We start from the raw sequence: 20,313 nt of genomic DNA on the forward strand, positions 1-20,313 counted from the left end.
AATTTTATTATTATCCAGTGTTCTTTATTTCCCAGAAAAAAAAGACTATCGAAGGTAATCCTGAAAAGTACATAGGATGAGAAAGAGTACTACCAAGGACACTATGCACCTATGTTTTAAAATTGGAGGCCATGCTTTGAAAAGGCATCATGGTTTAATTCATTCTTGTGCTATGAGAGTTACATAGCCTACCTTATAATTCCTTTCAAGTAGGTCTTTGCAGAATGTGTGATTATCTCAAATGAAGTACAAGCTGTTAGTCCTTATTTTTTCCCTATTTTGAAACCCCATTTGATCTCTACTCCTTGTAAATTTGGCATCTTACATGTAGCACTTACTATATCTATCTAAAGAAAAGAGGGTTTGAGACTTGAATTTCTTATGAAACTACCAAAATAATTCAACTTGTCTCTTTCTTCCAAGTCTGACACAATTAGTCTGAATCTGTTGACTCAGAGAGAGAACATATCAAAAAATGTTCCCGCTTCTTTTTCAAAACCCAAGGACAGTATTGCTTGCTCATGTAAATTTAAATAAGGGACAACTTTGCTATGTCTGAATGTGCAAACCATTTATAGAAGGAAACAGAGAATACAGAAGTTTTAATCTCTAGATCCAAGTAAGAATCTGTACCATTTAAAAATATGCAGCACAGAACACTGGTAAGCTGAAACCATACATCAGAATAAACTAAATGAATTTCACTCAGAGAATCAGCAAGTGTGGGGAGTCCTCTCAATTCATGAGATATGGGGAATTATTTGAGGAACTAAAATATTTGATGGGTAAAGGCTATAAGCATATTAATTGTTTAATATTTTGAAGGGATCAAAATATCACATATGAAAGGTATACATCTATTTTAAAAAGCAGGGAACAACAAAATTACCCAAGGAAAAATATATGACTTCTTTAACAGAAAGGGAAGGAGTATAGCATAAGACTTAACAGTGTGGACTCTTCATCAGATTGCTCAATTTTGGTTTATGACTCAATCACCTATTTCTTAATTATATGCTTTAAACTTTTTATTTATTAGAGTGCTAGCTAGTAAAATTCCCCTCACTTCTTTACTCACACTTTGATATTCTACATTGTAATGTCAGGGCAGGAAGTCTCTAGACCTGTGGCTCCCATGGGATAGATGAGTCTCTCTCAGGGGATTTGTAAGGTCAAAATGGTATAAGTGTGGTTTCTGAGCTATCATTTGTTTTTTTCACTCTCATTTTCTCATGAGGGTACAGAGGATTTTTCAAGGGGTTACATGACATACATGTCGACACAGAAGCAAATGTGGTTACTCAGCTGTCTTCTATATAGCTGGACATTAGTCATTTGTAACAATGTAATATAATGTACACCTTTTCATTTTTAGTTTGAAAATAATCATTTTTCATAAAGATAATATTGTTGTCAACATCTAAGGGGTTTATCCAAGGGAATATTTCATGCAAAAATGGACACAATAAACACAGAAATGATATGGACTTAACAGAAGCAGAAGCTATACAAAAGAGATCTTAATGACCCTGATACCCAAGATGGTGTGATCACTCACCTAAAGCCAGACAGCCTGGAGTGCAAAGTGAAGTATGCCTTAGGAAGCATCACTACAAACAAAGCAAGTAGAGGTGATGGAATTCGAGCCGAGCTATTTCAAATTCTAGAAGATGATGCTGTGAAAGTGCTGCACTCAATATGCCAACAAATTAGGAAAACTCAGCAGTGGCCACAGGTCTGGAAAAGGTTGGTTTTCATTCCAATTCCAAAGAAAGGCAATGCCAAAAAATGTCAAACTACTACACAATTGCACTCATCTCATACACCAGCAAAGTAATACTCAAAATTCTTCAAGCTAGGCTTCAACAGTACATTAACTGAGAACTCCAAGATGTTCAAGCTGGATTTAGAAAAGGCAGAAGAACCAGAGATCAAGTTGCCAACATCCGTGGACCCTAGAAAAAGCAAGAGAATTCCAGAAAAAAGCCTATTTCTGCATCGTTGACTATGCTAAAGCCTTTGACTGTGTGGATCACAACAAACTGTAGAAAATTCTTGAAGAGATAGAAATACTAGATGACCTTACTGGCCTTCTGAGAAACCTGTATGCAGGTAAAGAAGCAACAATTAGAACCAAACATGGAACTACAGACAGGTTCCAAATTGGGGACATCAAGGCTGTGTATTGTCATCCTGCTTATTTAACTTATATGCAGAGTACCTCATGAAAAATGCCTGGATGGATGAAGCACAAGCTGGAATCAAGATTGCTGGGAGAAATATCAATAACCTAAGATACACAGATGACACCACCCTTATGGCAGAAAGCAAAGAGGAATAAAGACCCTCTTGGTGAAGATCAAAGAGGAGAGTGAAAAATCTGGCTTAAAACTCAACATTCAAAAAACTAAGATCATGACCTCTGGTCCCATCACTACATGGCAAGTCTATGGGGAAACAGTGCAAACAGTGAAAGACTCTATTTTGGGGCTATAAAATCACTTAGAAGATGACTGTAGCCATGAAATTAAAACACACTTGCTCCTTGGAAGAAAAGCTATGACAAACCTAGACAGCATGTTAAAAGCAGCGACATTACTTAGCCAACAAAGGTCCATCTCGTCAAAACTATAGTTTTTCCAGTAGTCATGTATGGATGTGAGAGGTGGACCATAAAGGAGGCTGAGCACCGAAGAACTGATGCTTTTGAACTGTGGTGTTGGAGAAGACTCTTGAGAGTCCCTTGGACTGCAAGGAGATCAAACTAGTCAATCCTAAAGGAAATCAGTCCTGAATGTTCATTGGAAGGACTGATGCTGAAACTGAAACTCCAGTAGTTTAGCCATCTGATGCGAAGAACTGACTCACTGGAAAAAAACCTGATGCTGGGAAACATTGAAGGCAGGAAGAGAAGGGTACAATAGATGATGAAATGGTTGGATGGCACCACCATTGCAATGGATATGAGTTTGAGCAATCTCCAGGAGATGGTGAAGGTCAGGGAAGCCTGGCGTGCTGCAGTCCATGGGGTCACAAAGAGTCGAACACGACTCAGTGACTGAACAACAGGGGGTTGATCATTATCATTTATAGAATGTGTCATCTTTAATATGACAAACAGAAATAAATATCACACATATAAACAAAACTGTTTCGGGGTCTGTAAGGATTTATGGTGTGATCACTGACCTACAGCCAAACATTCTGGAATGTGAAGTCAAGTGGGCCTTAGAAAGCATCACTACGAACAGAGCTAGTGGAGGTTATGGAATTCCCGTTGAGCTATTTCAAATCCTGAAAGATGATGCTGTGAAAGTGCTGCACTCAATAGGCCAGCAAATTTGGAAAACTCAGCAGTGGCCACAGGACTGGAAAAGGTCAGTTTTCATTCCAATCCCAAAGAAAGGCAATGTCAAAGAATGCTCAGACTACCACACAATTGCACTCATCTCACACGCTAGTAAAGTAATGCTCAAAATTCTCCAAGCCAGGCTTCAGCAATATGTGAACCGTGAACTTCCTGATGTTCAAGCTGGTTTTAGAAAAGGCAGAGGAACCAGAGATCAAATTGCCAACATCCTCTGGATCATAGAAAAAGCAAAAGAGTTCCAAAAAAACATCTATTTCTGCTTTATTGACTATGCCAAAGCCTTTGACTGTGTGGATGACAATAAACTGTGGAAAATTCTGAAAGAGATGGGCACACCAGACCACCTAACCTGCCTCTTGAGAAACCTGTATGCAGGTCAGGAAGCAACAGTTAGAACTGGACATGGAACAACAGACTGGTTCCAAATAGGAAAAGGAGTACGTCAAGGCTGGATATTGTTACCCTGCTCACTTAACTTATATGCAGAGTACATCATGAGAAATGCTGGGCTGGAAGAAACACAAGCTGGAATCAAGATTGCCAGGAGAAATATCAATAACCTCAGATATGCAGATGACACCACCCTTATGGCAGAAAGTGAAGAGGAACTAGAAAGCCTCTTGATGAAAGTGAAAGAGGAGAGTGAAAAAGTTGGCTTAAAGCTCAACATTCAGAAAACTAAGATCATAGCATCTGGTCCCATCACTTCATGGGAAATAGATAGGGAAACAGTGTCAGAATTTATTTTTGGGGGGCTCCAAAATCACTGCAGATGGTGACTGCAGCCATGAAATTAAAAGACACTCCTTGGAAGGAAAGTTATGATCAACCTAGATAGCATATTCAAAAGCAGAGACTTTACTTTGCCAACAAAGGTCCGTGTATTCAAGGCTATGGTTTTTCCAGTGGTCATGTATGGATATGAGAGTTGGACTGTGAAGAAAGCTGAGCGCCAAAGAATTGATGCTTTTGAACTGTGGTGTTGGAGAAGACTCTTGAGAGTCCCTTGGACTGCAAGGAGATCCAATCCATCCACCCTCAAGGAGACCAGTCCTGTGTGCTCATTGGAAGGACTGAAGCTGAAACTCTAATACTTTGGCCACCTCATGCAAAGAGTTGACTCATTGGAAAAGACTGTGATGCTGGGAGGGATTGTGGGGAGGAGGAAAAGGGGACGACAGAGGATGAGATGGCTGGATGGCATCACTGACTCGATGCACATAAATTTGGGCAAACTCCGGGAGTTGGTGATTGATCGGGAGGCCTGGCCAGAGAAGGCAATGGCACCCCACTTCAGTACTCTTGCCTGGAAAATCCCATGGGTGGAGGAGCCTGGTAGGCTGCAGTCTATGTGGTCGCTAAGAGTCGGAGGTGACTGAGTGACTTCACTTTCACTTTTCACTTTCATGCATTGGAGAAGGAAATGGCAACCCACTCCAGTGTTCTTGCCTGGAGAATCCCAGGGATGGGGGACCCTGGTTGGCTGCCATCTATGGGGTTGCACAGAGTCAGACACGACTATAGTGACTTAGCAGCAGTAGCAGCAGCAGGGAGGCCTGGCGTGCTGTGATTCACGGGGTCACAAAGAGTCGGACACGACTGAGTGATTGAACTGAACTGAAGGATTTTTCAGAAGCCTTAAAGAGTCCTAGATAAGAGTTTGAGACATACTGCTGAAGATTACATTTCTCCATTGACTGATGGAAACTGGCTGGGTTCAGAGAGGGCATGAAAGAGACCTGAGAAGGGAAGAGAGAGAAGGGCTTGGTTCCTGCCATTCTACCTCCACTTCCTCTTAGATCTCTCCAACATGTCACTCTCACAGAACCTGGTTCCAGCAGCAACTGGCCTCTAGTCTACAGCTTACAGCCCACCATTCAGTCCTGCAGAGACCATGGTGATGTTGAAAGAGGTCTGACTTCCAGGGCTGTGGGCTCCTCCCTGAGTTCCTGAGCTACCAGAGCCTGTCAGATAGGATCCTCTGCACAGGAGTCTGATGGTTCACATCTGCCAGGCAAAATCCCCCACCTTCAAACTCTGCCTTCCAACTCCAAGAGGTTCTCCTTCCTAGCTTCTAGGTTTTGATGACTCCAACCTGGGGGAGGAATATGCTTCCTGTGGTTGTACTGCCGCATGCCTCAGTGTTCATCTTTGCTTTTCAAACTCTCCAACGCTGTTTTACCTGTTTCCTATTTCATATTCCCTAAAGTAACATAGTGAGATTTCTGTTTTCCTGACTTTGTGGAGAGTGACACATTTATTGACAAGTAGTAATGGATTAAAACCTACACCTAATAAGAAAACTAGAATCTCTGTGGTGACAAAATTGAATTAAGTATCTAAGAGGAAAAGTAATACTCTGAGGTTACAAATCTAAAAATGTGAAAGAATACCGGTAATTTGAACAAGTAATATTAAATACTATGTTTTCAGACATAACTGCCTTGTGACTACTGATATATGATACATGGTGTATGATATATATTATATATTTTCCAGTCATTTAAAAGAGCACTTTCACGCCAGTCAGAATGGCTGCGATCCAAAAATCTACAAACAATAAATGCTGGAGAGGCTGTGGAGAAAAGGGAACCCTCTTACACTGTTGGTGGGAATGCGAACTACTATAGCCACTATGGAGAACAGTGTGGAGGTTTCTTAAAAAACTGCCTTATGCCTTATGATCCAGCAATCCCACTGCTGGGCATACACACTGAGGAAACCAGAATTGAAAGAGACACGTGTTCATCGCAGCACTGTTTATAATAGCCAGGACACAGAAGCAACCTAGATGTCCATCAGCAGATGAATGGATAAGAAAGCTGTGGTACATATACACAATGGAGTATTACTCAGCCATTAAAAGGAATACATTTGAATCCGTTCTAATGAGGTGGATGAAACTGGAGCCTATTATACAGAGTGAGTTAAGCCAGAAAGAAAAACACCAATACAGTATACTAATGCATATATATGGAATTTAGAAAGATGGTAACAATAACCCTGTATACGAGATAGCAAAAGAGACACTGATGTATAGAACAGTCTTTTGGACTCTGTGGGAGAGGGAGAGGGTGGGATGATTTGGGAGAATGGCATTAAAATATGTATAATATCATATATGAAACGAGTCACCAGTCCAGGTTCGATGCATGATACTGGATGCTTGGGGCTGGTGCACTGGCATGACCCAGAGGGATGGTATGGGGAGGGAGGAGGGAGGAGGATTCAGGATGGGGAACACATGTATACCTGTGGCAGATTCATTTTGATATATGGCAAAACCAATACAATATTGTAAAGTTAAATTAAATAAAATTTTAAAAAAAGAGCACTTTGTTAAATTTTATGGAATTATCTCTTAAAATTATTACCTAAAACATAGACTTCTAAGACACTGTAATGACAAGTGATGTATAGTGATAAAGTATATTTTCTCTAATGTTTAGTTACACAATCTTAGTTTGAAAAGATAAATCCTGCAACAAAGGTAATTTCTAAGCAAATCATCTCATCTTATAGAGAACTTATACTGACATTTCCCTTTGAGGTTTTTGCATTATATAGATTTTTAGTAAATACTTAGACTTACCACTTGAGAGGAGAGCAGGCTTACTTTTTACCATTGGACTAGAATGAGGAAACTTGTTGCTAAATGACATGAAAAGGTGTGTTGTGAAATCATCAGGAAGCTCGGCTTCCAGGAATGTCTTCATAAATAGCTTGAAACCTTCAAAATCTATTGTCTGAAAAGAAAAAAATTTAAATATATATTTTAAGACTCAGCCAATGTTAAGATTGTTTGCAATGTTCAAGAGCATTAGCAGGAGAAATGATCTCAAACATTCTTACATCCAAGTCTACAAAAGGAAGGTAACTCTTTGAGAAACAAACCAGGCAGCCCTACGCTGACACGGGTGATTAGATTTCGATGTCTTACCTGCAGCAACGGAGCAAGAAAAACAGGAGCTTTCCAGTCGGGCATCCCTATTTCCACAGTGTCTGTATGGCCTTAAAAACTTTACTCTTAGAAAGTTAATTTCCTCCTCTGTAAACTGGGGAGAATATTCACAATTCCATGGAGTTATGATGATTAAATCAGACAACTACCTGAAGGTGCTGATGCAGAATCAAGAACACAGCATGAATACACAAAGTTATCCCTCTTGCCTCCTTTCTTTGTCTCTAATAATAAACACTGTTTTGAACCACTGGAGAAAGTGGTTAACGTGAAAGTTTTACCTTAACACCAAGACCAATGGATATAAAATCCTAAAGTGAAATTCTAAATCTTCCTAGGCAATTGTCAAAGAAATCTACTTCAAGATCTCCGCCCACTCTTAGTGCAGAGCTATAAAAGAGCTGACATTTGCACGCAAAGATCCATTGCTACACTGAGAATCTCCATGTCCACTTGGGGAAATGGTGATGGGAGCTACCTTCTATTCTCAAGTTCACAGGAGAATTTCACAGGACTGACTGAGAGAGCTTGCTTTCTCCAAGCAGATGTGAACAGTGGGCCAAGATCTGACTCCTGCCTGGGAAACTGAGAACAAGGCTGTAGGTACTTTAAGGCCAAGACAGGACAATGGTATTCCCTGGGCTTGCCACTGCCCGGACACTAGTGCATAAATGTTGCCTGGGAAACAGATGCAGACTTCATGGAAGAGAAGGCTCCTGGAGTTGTGTAGGGTACTACCTACTAGGCCACTTGAAGGGAGTAGGAGACCCACAGATAAGAAACTGAGATGAAGCCACATCTGTCCAGATCAAAGGACTGCAAGTGCTATAGGCCTCATAGGAAGCCCTGGAAGGGTACTTTTTTTTTTTTTTCCCCTTACCAATTAGTTCAATATAATGGAGATGAAACTAAAAATAAGGCAAAAACAAAACTTGGCAGATTAATGCTCCCAATTTTTTTCAAACTCCTGGCAGATGAGAATAAACTTAATTTCATAAACTGCAAATTTTGGATACAAAAAGCTTATTTTTTCTTACATAAAAATATTGGGGTATGGTGGTAGAGAATGACCAATTTTATCACTGTACTATTTTGAATAAACCAAAAATGGAATAAGACATATAAGGATATCAATATGAGAAAGTAAATTTTTGCAGATTAGATCATATAACATTTAACTACATATACTGTGTATGCTTTTGTACCTAATATTATCTCAAGCCAATATAAAAAAATGTATTTTATTAATGATTCTAAGATCCTGTCTGCAACTTAATCTGACATTTTTAATTAAGTCTTGTTTTGCTTATCCATTCTCAGTAGGGCACTTCAAATATTTATACATATATATGTGTCTAAGTATATATATATATATGGCAGTGGTGGTTTAGTTGCTAAGTCGTGTCTGACTTGTGCAATCCCATGGACTGTAGCCTGCCAGCCTCCTCTGCTCATGCAATTCTCCAGGCAACAACACTGGAGTGGGTTGCCATTTCCTTCTTTTATATATATATATAGTTGGTTCTATATTGGTGGTGGTAAAAAGACTTCATTTCTTTCCATGTTCAATGAATCATCACCACCACAGAATATTACGAATTCTACTAGTAGTTCAGTTCAGTCTCTCAGTTGTGTCCGACTCTTGGTGACCCATGGACGGCAGACTACAAGCAGACTGAACCACAAAACTAAAATCTATAAATAACATGAATATATAAAGAATAGCATCAATCAGCTGAAGTACTTTCAGAAAGCATTTGCTACAATGAGTGAAGGGAACCAGGAGTTAATTCAAAAAGTTATAGGCAATTTGTGTGATAAACATATTCACAAGTATCATGATTAAAATCAAAGTTACTTATAGTATTTCTTCACTCTGTACCCTTTGGTAAGTCAGCATTATGTTTGAAAACAGATGATAGAAGCATGGTCTTGAAGTCAGACTCCTTGGATCAACTCTTGACCCAACACTATCCAGCTGTGTGACAGTGGGCAATTTATTAATCTCTCTCTGTGACTCAAGTTCTTCATCTATATTAACAATCTCTTAGTTTGTTAGGAAAAATTCCCAACAATACTGGAAGAATGAACCTTAAACCACATCAACATAAATGTTTCCATTTGCATTTAATAGATCATTACATGGTCCACTTTTCTTTGTTGTTGGGCATTTTTGTTTGTTTGTTATTGGCTTTTCCTTTGTTTTTGCTTTTGAGAGATCTGGTAATTAAATCTGAACAAAGGACTATAATTACTGAATTTTTTCCTCTGGGTCTTCCTTTACAGTAAGATTCTATTTTAAAACAGAAGTCTTTCAAGTCAAGGGTTTAACACAGGAAAATAACAACAGCCAACCAACAAAAACAACAACCAGGACTTCAGAACAAAACAATTTTGTTTCATATTCCAATACCTCCACTCACCACCTGAGTGATTTGGGGCAAGACATGCATCTGCTCTTTTAAGGAAAACTCTGCCTCATCCCAAGTCTGTTTATGCCTTTTATAGAGCCCTACATCACCCACATAGAACAACCTTGAAATCGGTGCCTGTGATTTAATGATGAAAACCAGGAAAATAGCCAGTCCAAAAGAAAAAAAAAAAAGTGAACTTAATGTATGACATCTCTCTTAATAAGGAATACATTTCTCCTTGATGCTTTTTTTTTCAGGTCTCAGGAAAACTTTTTTGAACTTGCTCCAGGGTTGTAGCTCTCCCATACTCAGCAAGCAAAAAAATAGCTTGTTTTTATTATCTGACACCTCGAAACCTTGATTTCCTCCATATATGATGAACCATTCAGCAGTGCTGCCTCAACATAATAATAAATTGATGTAAAGCACTTAATGTACCTTTGAGCATAAAGGATGTAAAAGAAATAAAATAGTTTAAAAAAGGAAAGGGAATAAATAAAAAGAAGCACTGATTTGAAGTTAGACTTTTATAACCTTAATTTGCCCTAGTCTATTGATTCAGAAAATTAGAAAATTCATTGCATTTTTCCAAATTTAACCCAGAGTTTTTGTGTCTTAGATACTGTGCTGTAATTGTTCTGGGTCAGGCAACATTGGCAAATGACTGCCTTCAGAAAGCAAGCCTTTAAAAAGAGATTAACTTACTTTAAAATAACTAAAAGCCTTTCATAGACATAAGAATAGAATAAAAATTTCCTTAGCTCTTAAATGATTTCCACAAGATGATGTCATCCTATTTATGACTGAAGTTTTAGTGATGATGTCAGCTTCTTCCTCTAGCTTCTTTACAGTGTTGGTAGGAGCAAACTTCCTTTCTCTTACATTTCCTGTCATTACACACAGCTTGCTCCTGCTGCTGCTGCTGCTGCTGCTGCTAAGTCGCTTCAGTCGTACCCTACTCTGCGAGACCCCACAGACGGCAGCCCACCAGGCTCCCCCGTCCCTGGGATTCTCCAGGCAAGAGTACTGGAGTGGGATGCCATCGTCTTCTCCGTACACACAGCTTACAATGTTGTAAAACCCAAACTTCTTCAAAGCCAAAAGGCAGCTGCTTCAGTGTTTCATATTCATTAAGGAATTAATCTTCAATGCCTTTCCTGGTTAAGTCATTTACTTCTCATTAGCAAAAGATCTTCCAATCTTCTCTAAAATTTTGTGTTTTCCAGAATATTAACACTTTCATACATTGATACTATCCTCAATCTGTACATTTTTATCTCACGATTTAGCAGAATATTTCCAAATTTACATCTCTTATTTTCTACTGCTGTCATGTAGCAGCATTAGCATTGGTTTCTGAAGATCGTGACCTTTAAATAGAATGAAATCATTTATATGCATAGCAATAGAAATGAAACACTCACACAAAAAGTAGGATCAAACAACTAAATGAGTTCTCAAAAATCAAATTGGCTGGAAGTTCAGAGACACACAATCCAAATTATATTTAAGATTTTGAAAACTGTTTTTTTTTTTTCATTATTTTTTTTTTTAACTTGACGGAGCGGCCACAGACTATTTAGGGAGATAGAATCTCTAAAGAATACAAACTCGGGAAGCTGCTCAGAGCTTGCTGCCAAGTTGGCACAAATTCAAAACACATTTCTATGTGCCTTTCATTATTCTATCTGACCATCTGGATTCTTGATGTTTAAATTCCTGCTAATACTAAAGAAATAACTCTAGTATTCATCCAAGTAGATTCAAAGTGAATGAAAATAAATGTCGTCACTCTACCATTAATTTATTTTGGCAGTTTCAGGATGAAGATTTTCTCATATTCAGCAAATGTACATTATGCATATATCCACTTTGTACTGGGCTCTGTTCTAGGTCATGGGGTAAAAATGTTACTGATAAATGCAAAATCCTTCCATCAGGGGGCTTATCTTCTAATAAAAGGAATAAGAAAAAAAATAATAGCTTAAATGTATAGTGTCTGAAGGTATTAAGTAGTGTGTACATATGTGCTAAGTCATATCTAACTCTTTGTGATCCTATGGATTGTAGCTCACCGTGCTTCTCTGTCTGTGGGATTCTCTAGGTAAGAATATTGGAGTGGGTTGCCACTGCCCTCTCTCCTGGGGATCTTCCCATCCATGGATCAAACCCACATCTCCCGCTTTTCCTGCATTGCAGGTGGATTCTTCACCACTAGTGCTACCACCAGGTAGCCCAATTAAATGTTGTATAAGAAATAAAGAAGGAAGATATTTGTATATTGGGGGTGGTGCTTGTAGTTTTAAACCTGATGATTAGGAAATGAGAATCTGTTCTTTGAATAAAGACTGAAATGAGATGAGGGAGCAAGCTTCACACATATTTGGAGAAAGAACATTCCAGAGAGATAAAAACTGGTGGTGCAAATGTCCTGAGGCATTAAGATGTTCTTGTTTTAGAGGATTTTCTATAAGAGGTACTGAAGAAAAGCAAGAGACTAGAGCAGGATTGAGGACGGACTAGAATTACAGAGAGGAGGTAAAGGACAGGATCTTTGGTGGTGTGTATATGGGGGCAGACTCTGTAAAAAACATTTTAGACCATCAATACAGTGCTATGGTGAGACTTTCCTGGTGGTCCAGTGGTTAGGACTCTACACTCCCAATGAGAGGGCCCATGTTCAAACCCTGGTCAGGGAACTAAGATTATACAAGCCACAACTAAGCTTGGCACAGCCAAATAAATAAGTAAATAAAAATAAACAAATTTTAAAAATAAACCATTATGGCTTTAAAGTCGAGTGAGAGCAACAGTTATTGGAGGGTTGCAGCAGGAAATCATGTGATCTAACATATTTTAACAGGATCATATCATCATAATAGGGCTTCCCTGGTGGCTCAGATGGTAAAGAATCTGCCTGCAATGCAGGAGACCCAGGTTCCATCCCTGGGTCCAGAAAAGCCTCTGGAGAAGGTAATGGCTACCTATTCCAGTATTCTTGCCTGGAGAATTCTATGGACAGAGGAGCTTGGTGGGTTACAGTCCATGGGGTCACAGAGAGTTGGACATGACTGAGTAACTAACACTTTCATGATCACAATAGGATAGTAAGACTAATAATAATAGGATCATTTTATATAACAGGATCTTATAACATTTATATCAGACAAAATGTCCAATTTTCACAATTGCTAATGAGCTTGCATACACAGCTGATTAATAGGTGATCTTTAAAAGACAAAAATGAATCACTGAAGTATCAAAGATTAAGTAGCTAAAACTATTAAGAAAGAAATTACTTCAATTCATTTATCATTAAGTGTTCACTGAATGCCTACTATGTATACAATACTGCTGGCTATTGAGCGAAAGAACTCAATGAGGTAGGCAGTAATTTAAGTTAGTCAGTAACTTAAGTTAGTCAGTAACTTAAATTAAATGGTGAAAGTAATTCTTTGTCCATTTCCATGTCAATTTTCCTAGTTTGTATTATTATATGTAAATTTATAACATTTATATCATTAACTAATTATGTTAAATCAAACACTGATGTAAAGGTTACTGAACCAAAACATATACATTAATATGTAGTATGGCTAACTTTCTGAGATTCTAAATACATAATTTTGATATTAAAATATTTTCAGAAAAGAAAATCTACATTTTAAATGTCTCATTGCTTATGCTTGTCAGAAGGCAATGGCACCCCACTCCATTGCCTGGAAAATCCCATGGACAGAGGAGCCTGGTGGGCTGCAGTCCATGGGGTCATGAAGAGTCAAACACAACTGAGCGACTTCCCTTTCACTTTTCACTTTCATGCATTGGAGAAGGAAATGGCAACCCACTCCAGTGTTCTTGCCTGGAGAATCCCAGGGACGGGGAGCCTGGTGGGCTGCCGTCTATAGGGTCACACAGATTCAGACACGACTGAAGCGACTTAGCAGCAGCAGCAGCAGTACTGAAATCGATTCTGCAATAGACTGTACATTACTTCAGATTTCAGAGCACTCCTTGACAGTCTCCTACACTGCCATGGAGGAACTTCCATTAAAGAGAAAGAGTGAAAGTGTGAATTTCACATTGGATATTTAAAACTTAGTTTTGGCAAATGGAATTATCTTAACTACCTCAGAAGTGCATAATTTATTAATTGCACCAGTCTTTACTTAAAACTAACATCTATTAAGTCTCACAGAGAGAAATAGACATGGGGTTTTCAGTAAGAGATGGCAAATGGCAAGAACAACCAACAATGATACTCCAAATTATTTTAGTAATTATGAAATGCACATAATAGATTAGAAAAATTTTAAGCAGGTTACTTTTACTGTGATTTTCAGTATATCTTGTGATCAAGAGTCTGTATCCAACTAAAGTTTGTACTTCGGCTGACATCTACTGTTTCATAAAATTTTTACTGGAGTATAGTTGATTTACAAAGTTGTGTTAGTTTCAGGTGTATAGCAAGGTGAATCAGTTATGCATATACATATAAACACTCTTTTTAGATTCTTTTCCCATATAGACCATTGCAGAGTATTGAGCAGAGTTCCCTGTGCTATACAGTAGGTTCTCATTAGTTATTGCTTTTATACATAGCATATATATATAAATACATGTCAATCCCAACGTTCCAACTTATCCCTCCTCCTCTAACCCCCTTAACCATGAATTTCTTTTCTACATCTGTGACTCTATTTCTGCTTTGTGGACAAGTTCATTTGTAGCATTTTTTAAAAATCGACTCCACCTTCATCTCGTAGGACGCTGTCCTGTCTATGCGTCAGTGTTGTCACTACAACTGGTGTGAGTTATTACTGAACCACATGCCAAATGCTCTAAAAGGTATTTCTCCTCGAAAAATAAAACAGAATAAAGATTTTGCGAATAACCATGCATCTAAAGTTTTTAAGGATTGCATACTTGCATCTTCATGGAGGGAGATGGGAAGGAGGTTCAAGAGGGAACAGATATATGTACACCTATAGCTGATTCATGTTGATGTCTGAGATAAAATAACAAACTTTTGTAAAGCAATTATCCTTCAATGAAAAAAATAAATTAATTTTTAAAAATTCCCAAATGAGTCTCTTAATGCAGGTATGTATACAGGCAGAATTACAAGTATCTCTTGTTCCCTGCTAGACTATAAGATCCAACACAGCTCTGCGCCACAGAGTGCTTAACATAATTCTTTTACGTTGCAGGGTATTGTGATATATTTGAAGTATGGACACTGGAATAGCAAAAACAAAGAAATAAGCACAATTTCACTTAATACCTCTTTGTATGACATCTAACAAGAAAGAAAATTGATTCAGGTAGGATGGTAAGAATTTGTGAAATAGAATAAATGCAAAAAGTTTTTGACCAGGAATATATTGTTTTAACAAATCTCAAATGAGATTATTTTAAAGTATGATGGCATATGGATATATATGTAATATTGTAGCAAATTAAAACTAAATCAACAAAACTATTAATAATATAACAAAAAATTTGTATAAATGATTTCAAATACATATTATCCTAAAAATTCTCTTTTTTCTAATCCATCAAGGCCCAAATATGTCTGGGTTATTATTGGGAGAAACATCAAGATGACAAGGTATAGAAGACAGATCAGGAAACGCTCAGCTAGCATGTGAGAGTGAGGGATTGAGAGTCTACAGGGGGGTCAGGGAATTCATTGATTATTTTCAGGACTTAAGAATTCCTTTGTAGTTTAGCATTAGTCTGTCAGTCATGTCCGACTCTGTGACCCTATGGACTGTGACCCGCCAAGCTCCTCTGTTCATGGCATGCTCCAGACAAGATTTCTGGAGTGGATTGCCATTCCCTTCTCCAGAAGATCTTCCCGACCCAGGGATCGAACCTGGGTCTCCTGCATTGCAGGCAGATTCTTTACCATCTGAGCTACAGGGAAGATTCCCTAGTTGAAGTATTTTGCCAGCAATTTGTAAATTACATTTAATTACTTGATACTTCTTGGTAGCAAAGGTCATCTTGACCATTTCTATTTCTTCCACATGTCCAGATACAGTGAAGGTAAAAGTGAAAGTGTTAGTCACTCAGTAGTGTTGGACTCTGTGCAGCCCTATAGACCTCAGCCCACCAAGGTCCTCTGTCCATGGGATTCTCCAGGCAAGAATACTGGAAAGTGTTGCCACTTCCTACTCCAGGGGATCTTCCCAACCCAGGGATTGAACTCGTGTCTTCTGCACTGCAGGCCAATTCTTTATTGTCTGAGCCACCTGGGAGCAGTATCTGATACATAATATACATGCATTATTTGGGATGCAACCCAATAATTTTTGTTCAAAGTGCTTTTCTCACTTTTTATATGTTTATCCTCACTTTTTTTGTGTGTGTGTGAACTACTTCTTAAAGCCTTCAACCTCTCCTTTCAATCTTTATAGTCAGTAATATGCTCTATTATCCATAAATGGAAAAATAAAATTAGGATTTCCCTAAAGTGTTTGTTGTATATATGGAAACTTACCTAATGTTATTGTGTTCTAGGAACTGCACTAAGTATGTCCTGTATACACTATACTTCAATAATCACTATAACTCCATGAGCAAATGTGACTATCACTCCTATTTTATAGACAGCAAAGCTGTAAATGAATTTTCTGAGCCTCAGAAAAATCAAGTAAAATGCCCAAAGTCAAAGGTTCCTATTTATTGCCTGGGAGCTGAATATTTCTGATTTCAAAAGCTTCTATATTATAGTTAAGTATAATTCTATAGGCAGATCTTGATTTTCCGATATCCGTATCTAGTACAACTGGTTTGTCACCATCAACTCTGTTGACTAGTCTATCAATAAGCTAAACATTAGACAAAAAAGGGAAACAAATATAAAAATAAACAGTGATGGTATAATTATCTCAGTTTCACAATCTTGAAAACTCTGAGTTGACTATAATTCTTTTTGATATTCTAAGTGTAACCAATTCCTTTTGACCACATATCTGAAATATATTCTAAATCTGCCCTCAGGCTCTATTATAGTCCTCCTTGCCATTCCAGTTTTCATCATTTGATTGGATTTCTTCAATAACGTATACCTGGTCTTCTCTTGAATGCAAGCCTGTTATTCCCATTGGCTTTAGAAATAATTTAATAAATAGAAAATTTAACTTATTGATCTTCCGTTCAGTTCAGTTGCTCAGTCACGTCTGACTCTTTGTGACCCCGTGAACCGCAGCACACCAGGCCTCCCTGTCCATCACCAACTCCCGGAGTTTACTCAAACTCAAACTCATGTCCATTGAGTCAGTGATGCCATCCAACCATCTTGTTCTCTGTCGTCCCTTTCTCCTCCTGCCCTCAAGCTTTTCGAGCATCAGGGTCTTTTCAAATGAATGAACTCTTTGCATCAGGTGGCCAAAGTACTGGAGTTTCAGCTTCAACATCAGTCCTTCCAATGAACACCCAGGACTGATCTCCTTTAGGATGGACTGGTTGGATCTCCTTGCAGTCCAAGGGACTCTCAAGAGTCTTCTCCAACACCACAGTTCAAAAGCATCAATTCTTTGGCGCACAGCTTTCTTTATACTCCAACTCTCAAATCCATACATGACTACTGGAAAAACCATAGCCTTGATTAGATGGACCTTTTTGGCAAAGTAATGTCTCTGCTTTTGAATATGCTATCTAGGTTGGTCATAACTTTCCTTCCAAGGAGTAAGCGTCTTTTAATTACATGGCCGCAATCACTATCTCCAGTGATTTTGGAACCCAAAAAATTCAAGTCAGCCACTGTTTCCACTGTTTCTCCTTCTATTTGCCATGAAGTGATGGGACCATATGCCATGATCTTCGTTTTCTGAATGTTGAGTTTTAAGCCAACGTTTTCACTCTTCTCTTTCAATTTCATCAGCAGGCTGTTTAGTTCTTCTTTGCTTTCTGCCATAAGGGTAGTGTCATCTGCATATCTGAGGTTATTGATATTTCCCCTGGCAATCTTGATTCCAGCTTGTACTTCTTCCAGCCCAGCATTTCTCATGATGTACTCTGAATATAAGTTAAATAAGCAGGGTGACAATATACAGCCTTGATGTACTCCTTTTTCCTATTTGGAACCAGTCTGTTGTTCTATGTCCAGTTCTAACTGTTGCTTCCTGACCTGCATACAGGTTTCTCAAGAGGCAGGTCAGGTGGTTTGGTATTTGCATCTTTTCCAGAATTTTCCACAGTTTATTGTGATCCACACAAAGGCTTTGGCATAGTCAATAAAGCAGAAATAGATGTTTTTCTGGAACTCTCTTGCTTTTTCAATGATTGAACAGATGTTGGCAATTTGATCTCTGGTTCCTCTGCCTTTTCTAAATCCAGATTGAACATCTGGAAGTTCACAGTTCACATATTGCTGAAGCCTGTCTTGGAGAATTTTGAGCATTATTTTACTAGTGGGTGAGATGAGTGCAATTCTGAGGTAGTTTGAGCATTCTTTGGCATTGCCTTTCTTTGGGATTGGAATGAAAACTGACCTTTTCCAGTCCTGTTGCCACTGCTGAGTTTTCCAAATTTGACATATTGAGTGCAGCACTTTCACAGCATCATCTTTTAGAATTTGAAATAGCTCAACTGGAATTCCTTCACCTCCACTAGCTTTGTTCGTAGTAATGCTTTCTAAGGCCCACTTGACTTCACATTCCAGGATGTCTGGCTCTAGGTGAGTGATCACACCATCATATCTGGGTCAAGAAGATCTTTTTTGTACAGTTCTTTTATGTATTCTTGCCACCTCCCAGTCTTGTTTTTGCTGACTGCATAGAGCTTCTCCGTGTTTGGATACAAAGAATATAATCAGTCTGATTTCGGTGTTGGCCATCTGGTGATGTCCATGTGTAGTCTTCTCTTGTGTTGTTGAAAGAGGGTGTTTGCTATGACCAATGCATTCTCTTGGCAAAACTCTATTAGCCTTTGCCCTGCTTCATTGTGTACTCCAAGGCCAAATTTGCCTGTTGCTCCAGGTGTTTCTTGACTTCCTACTTTTGCATTCCAGTCCCCTATGACAAAAAGGACATCTTTTTGGGGTGTTAGTTCTAGAAGGTCTTGTAGGTCTTCATAGAACCATTCAACTTCAGCTTCTTCAGCATTACTGGTTATTGATCTTAAGAATATCATTTATCATTTCCTTTAGCTATTAAAAAAAAAAAAAACTTAAAATCCTTAGACACTCTAAGTCCTTATACACAAATGTCCAGATTTTCCACTAATATCCTTAAATATATTCCTGCTGAAAAAATCTATTCCTATTGATGCAAGCATACAAACAAACACAACAGACAAACCTTCAGATAACCTTCAGATAGGTGTAGCAAGCATCTAAAGAATTTTCCCTATTTGTCTTTGTGCTTTGTCACTCAGTCATGCCTGATTCTTTGCAAACCCATGACTGTAGCCTACCAGGCTCCTCTGTCCACAGGGATTCTCCAGGCAAGAATACTGGAGTGGGTTGCCATGCCCTCCTCCAGGGGATCTTCCCAACCCAGGGTTAAAACCCAGTCTCCCACATTGCAGGTAGGTTCTTTACTGTCTGAGCCACCAGGGAAGCCCAAGAATACTAGAATGGGTAGCCTATCCCTCTCTAGTGGATCTTTCCAACCCAGGAATCAAACGGGGGTCTCCTACATTGCAGGTGGATTCTTTACCAGCTCAGCTACCAGGGAAGCCCCTATTTTTCCTTAAACAAGTAAAAAAGATCACCTGAAGTTCCCAACATCACTTTTTCTCTGATTTTTAACTCTTATATGAATTATTTAATAAATGTTATTAAAAAAAATGAAAGACCATCTGCAAGTCTTCTTTGGAGAAATGTCTGCTTAGGTCTTCTGCTCACATTTTGATTGGGTTGTTTGTTTTCTGGTATTGTGTTGCATGAGCTGCTTGTATATTTTGGAGATTAATCCTTTCTCAGTTGTTCCATTTACTATTAATTTCTCTCATTCTGTCTTTTCAACCTGTTTGTAGTTTCCTTTGCTATGCAAAAGCCTTTCAGTTTAATTAGGTCTCACTTGTCTATTTTTGGTTTTCTTTCCATTACCTTAGGAGGTGGGTCATAGAGGATCTTGCTGTGATTTATGTCATTGAGTATTCTGCCTATATTTTCCTCTAAGAGTTTTATAGTCTCTGGTCTTACATTTAGGTCTTTCATCCATTTTGAGTTTATCCTTATGTATGGTGTTAGGGGAAAAAAAAGAAATGAAAGAGTAACCTATACAGAATGTTTACTACATGTCAAAGTTAGCGCTTATCATCAAATTAAAGAGAGTTACCAGCCTATTTTTCAAATTATTTAAGCTTGTTTTAGCAGCTCATCTGTAGAAAAAGCAATTGGAAGCAATTAGTATAATTACATCTTATATATTCTAAATATTTACCTATTTTCAAATTTCTGTATATTTATTATAGAACATTAAGGGAGAAATGGATCATTTGTGACATGTTGACTGTGACAGATATCACCTAGTCACTTAAGCAGTTAAATCATTAAGCTTGCAATTTAGGATAAGATGTGGCAGATGGTCCATTCTCAAACTCTAAATATTTTC

At 38.3% G+C, this 20,313-nt stretch overlaps 1 protein-coding gene across 7 annotated transcripts in view; it reads right to left on the reverse strand.

Annotated features, from left to right (window-relative positions):
- DGKB (diacylglycerol kinase beta) overlaps positions 1 to 20,313 on the reverse strand; it is an 869,212-nt gene that overhangs the window by 649,233 nt on the left and 199,666 nt on the right. For all 7 annotated transcript variants that reach the window (XM_061413599.1, XM_061413603.1, XM_061413600.1 and 4 more), the window contains one exon: positions 6,963 to 7,116. In XM_061413599.1, the coding sequence (XP_061269583.1) occupies positions 6,963 to 7,116 (154 nt within the window). The remainder of the gene's footprint in view (positions 1 to 6,962; positions 7,117 to 20,313) is intronic.

Source organism: Bos javanicus, chromosome 4 (genome assembly GCF_032452875.1).
Source record: "Bos javanicus breed banteng chromosome 4, ARS-OSU_banteng_1.0, whole genome shotgun sequence".
Taxonomy (NCBI): Eukaryota; Metazoa; Chordata; class Mammalia; order Artiodactyla; family Bovidae; genus Bos; species Bos javanicus.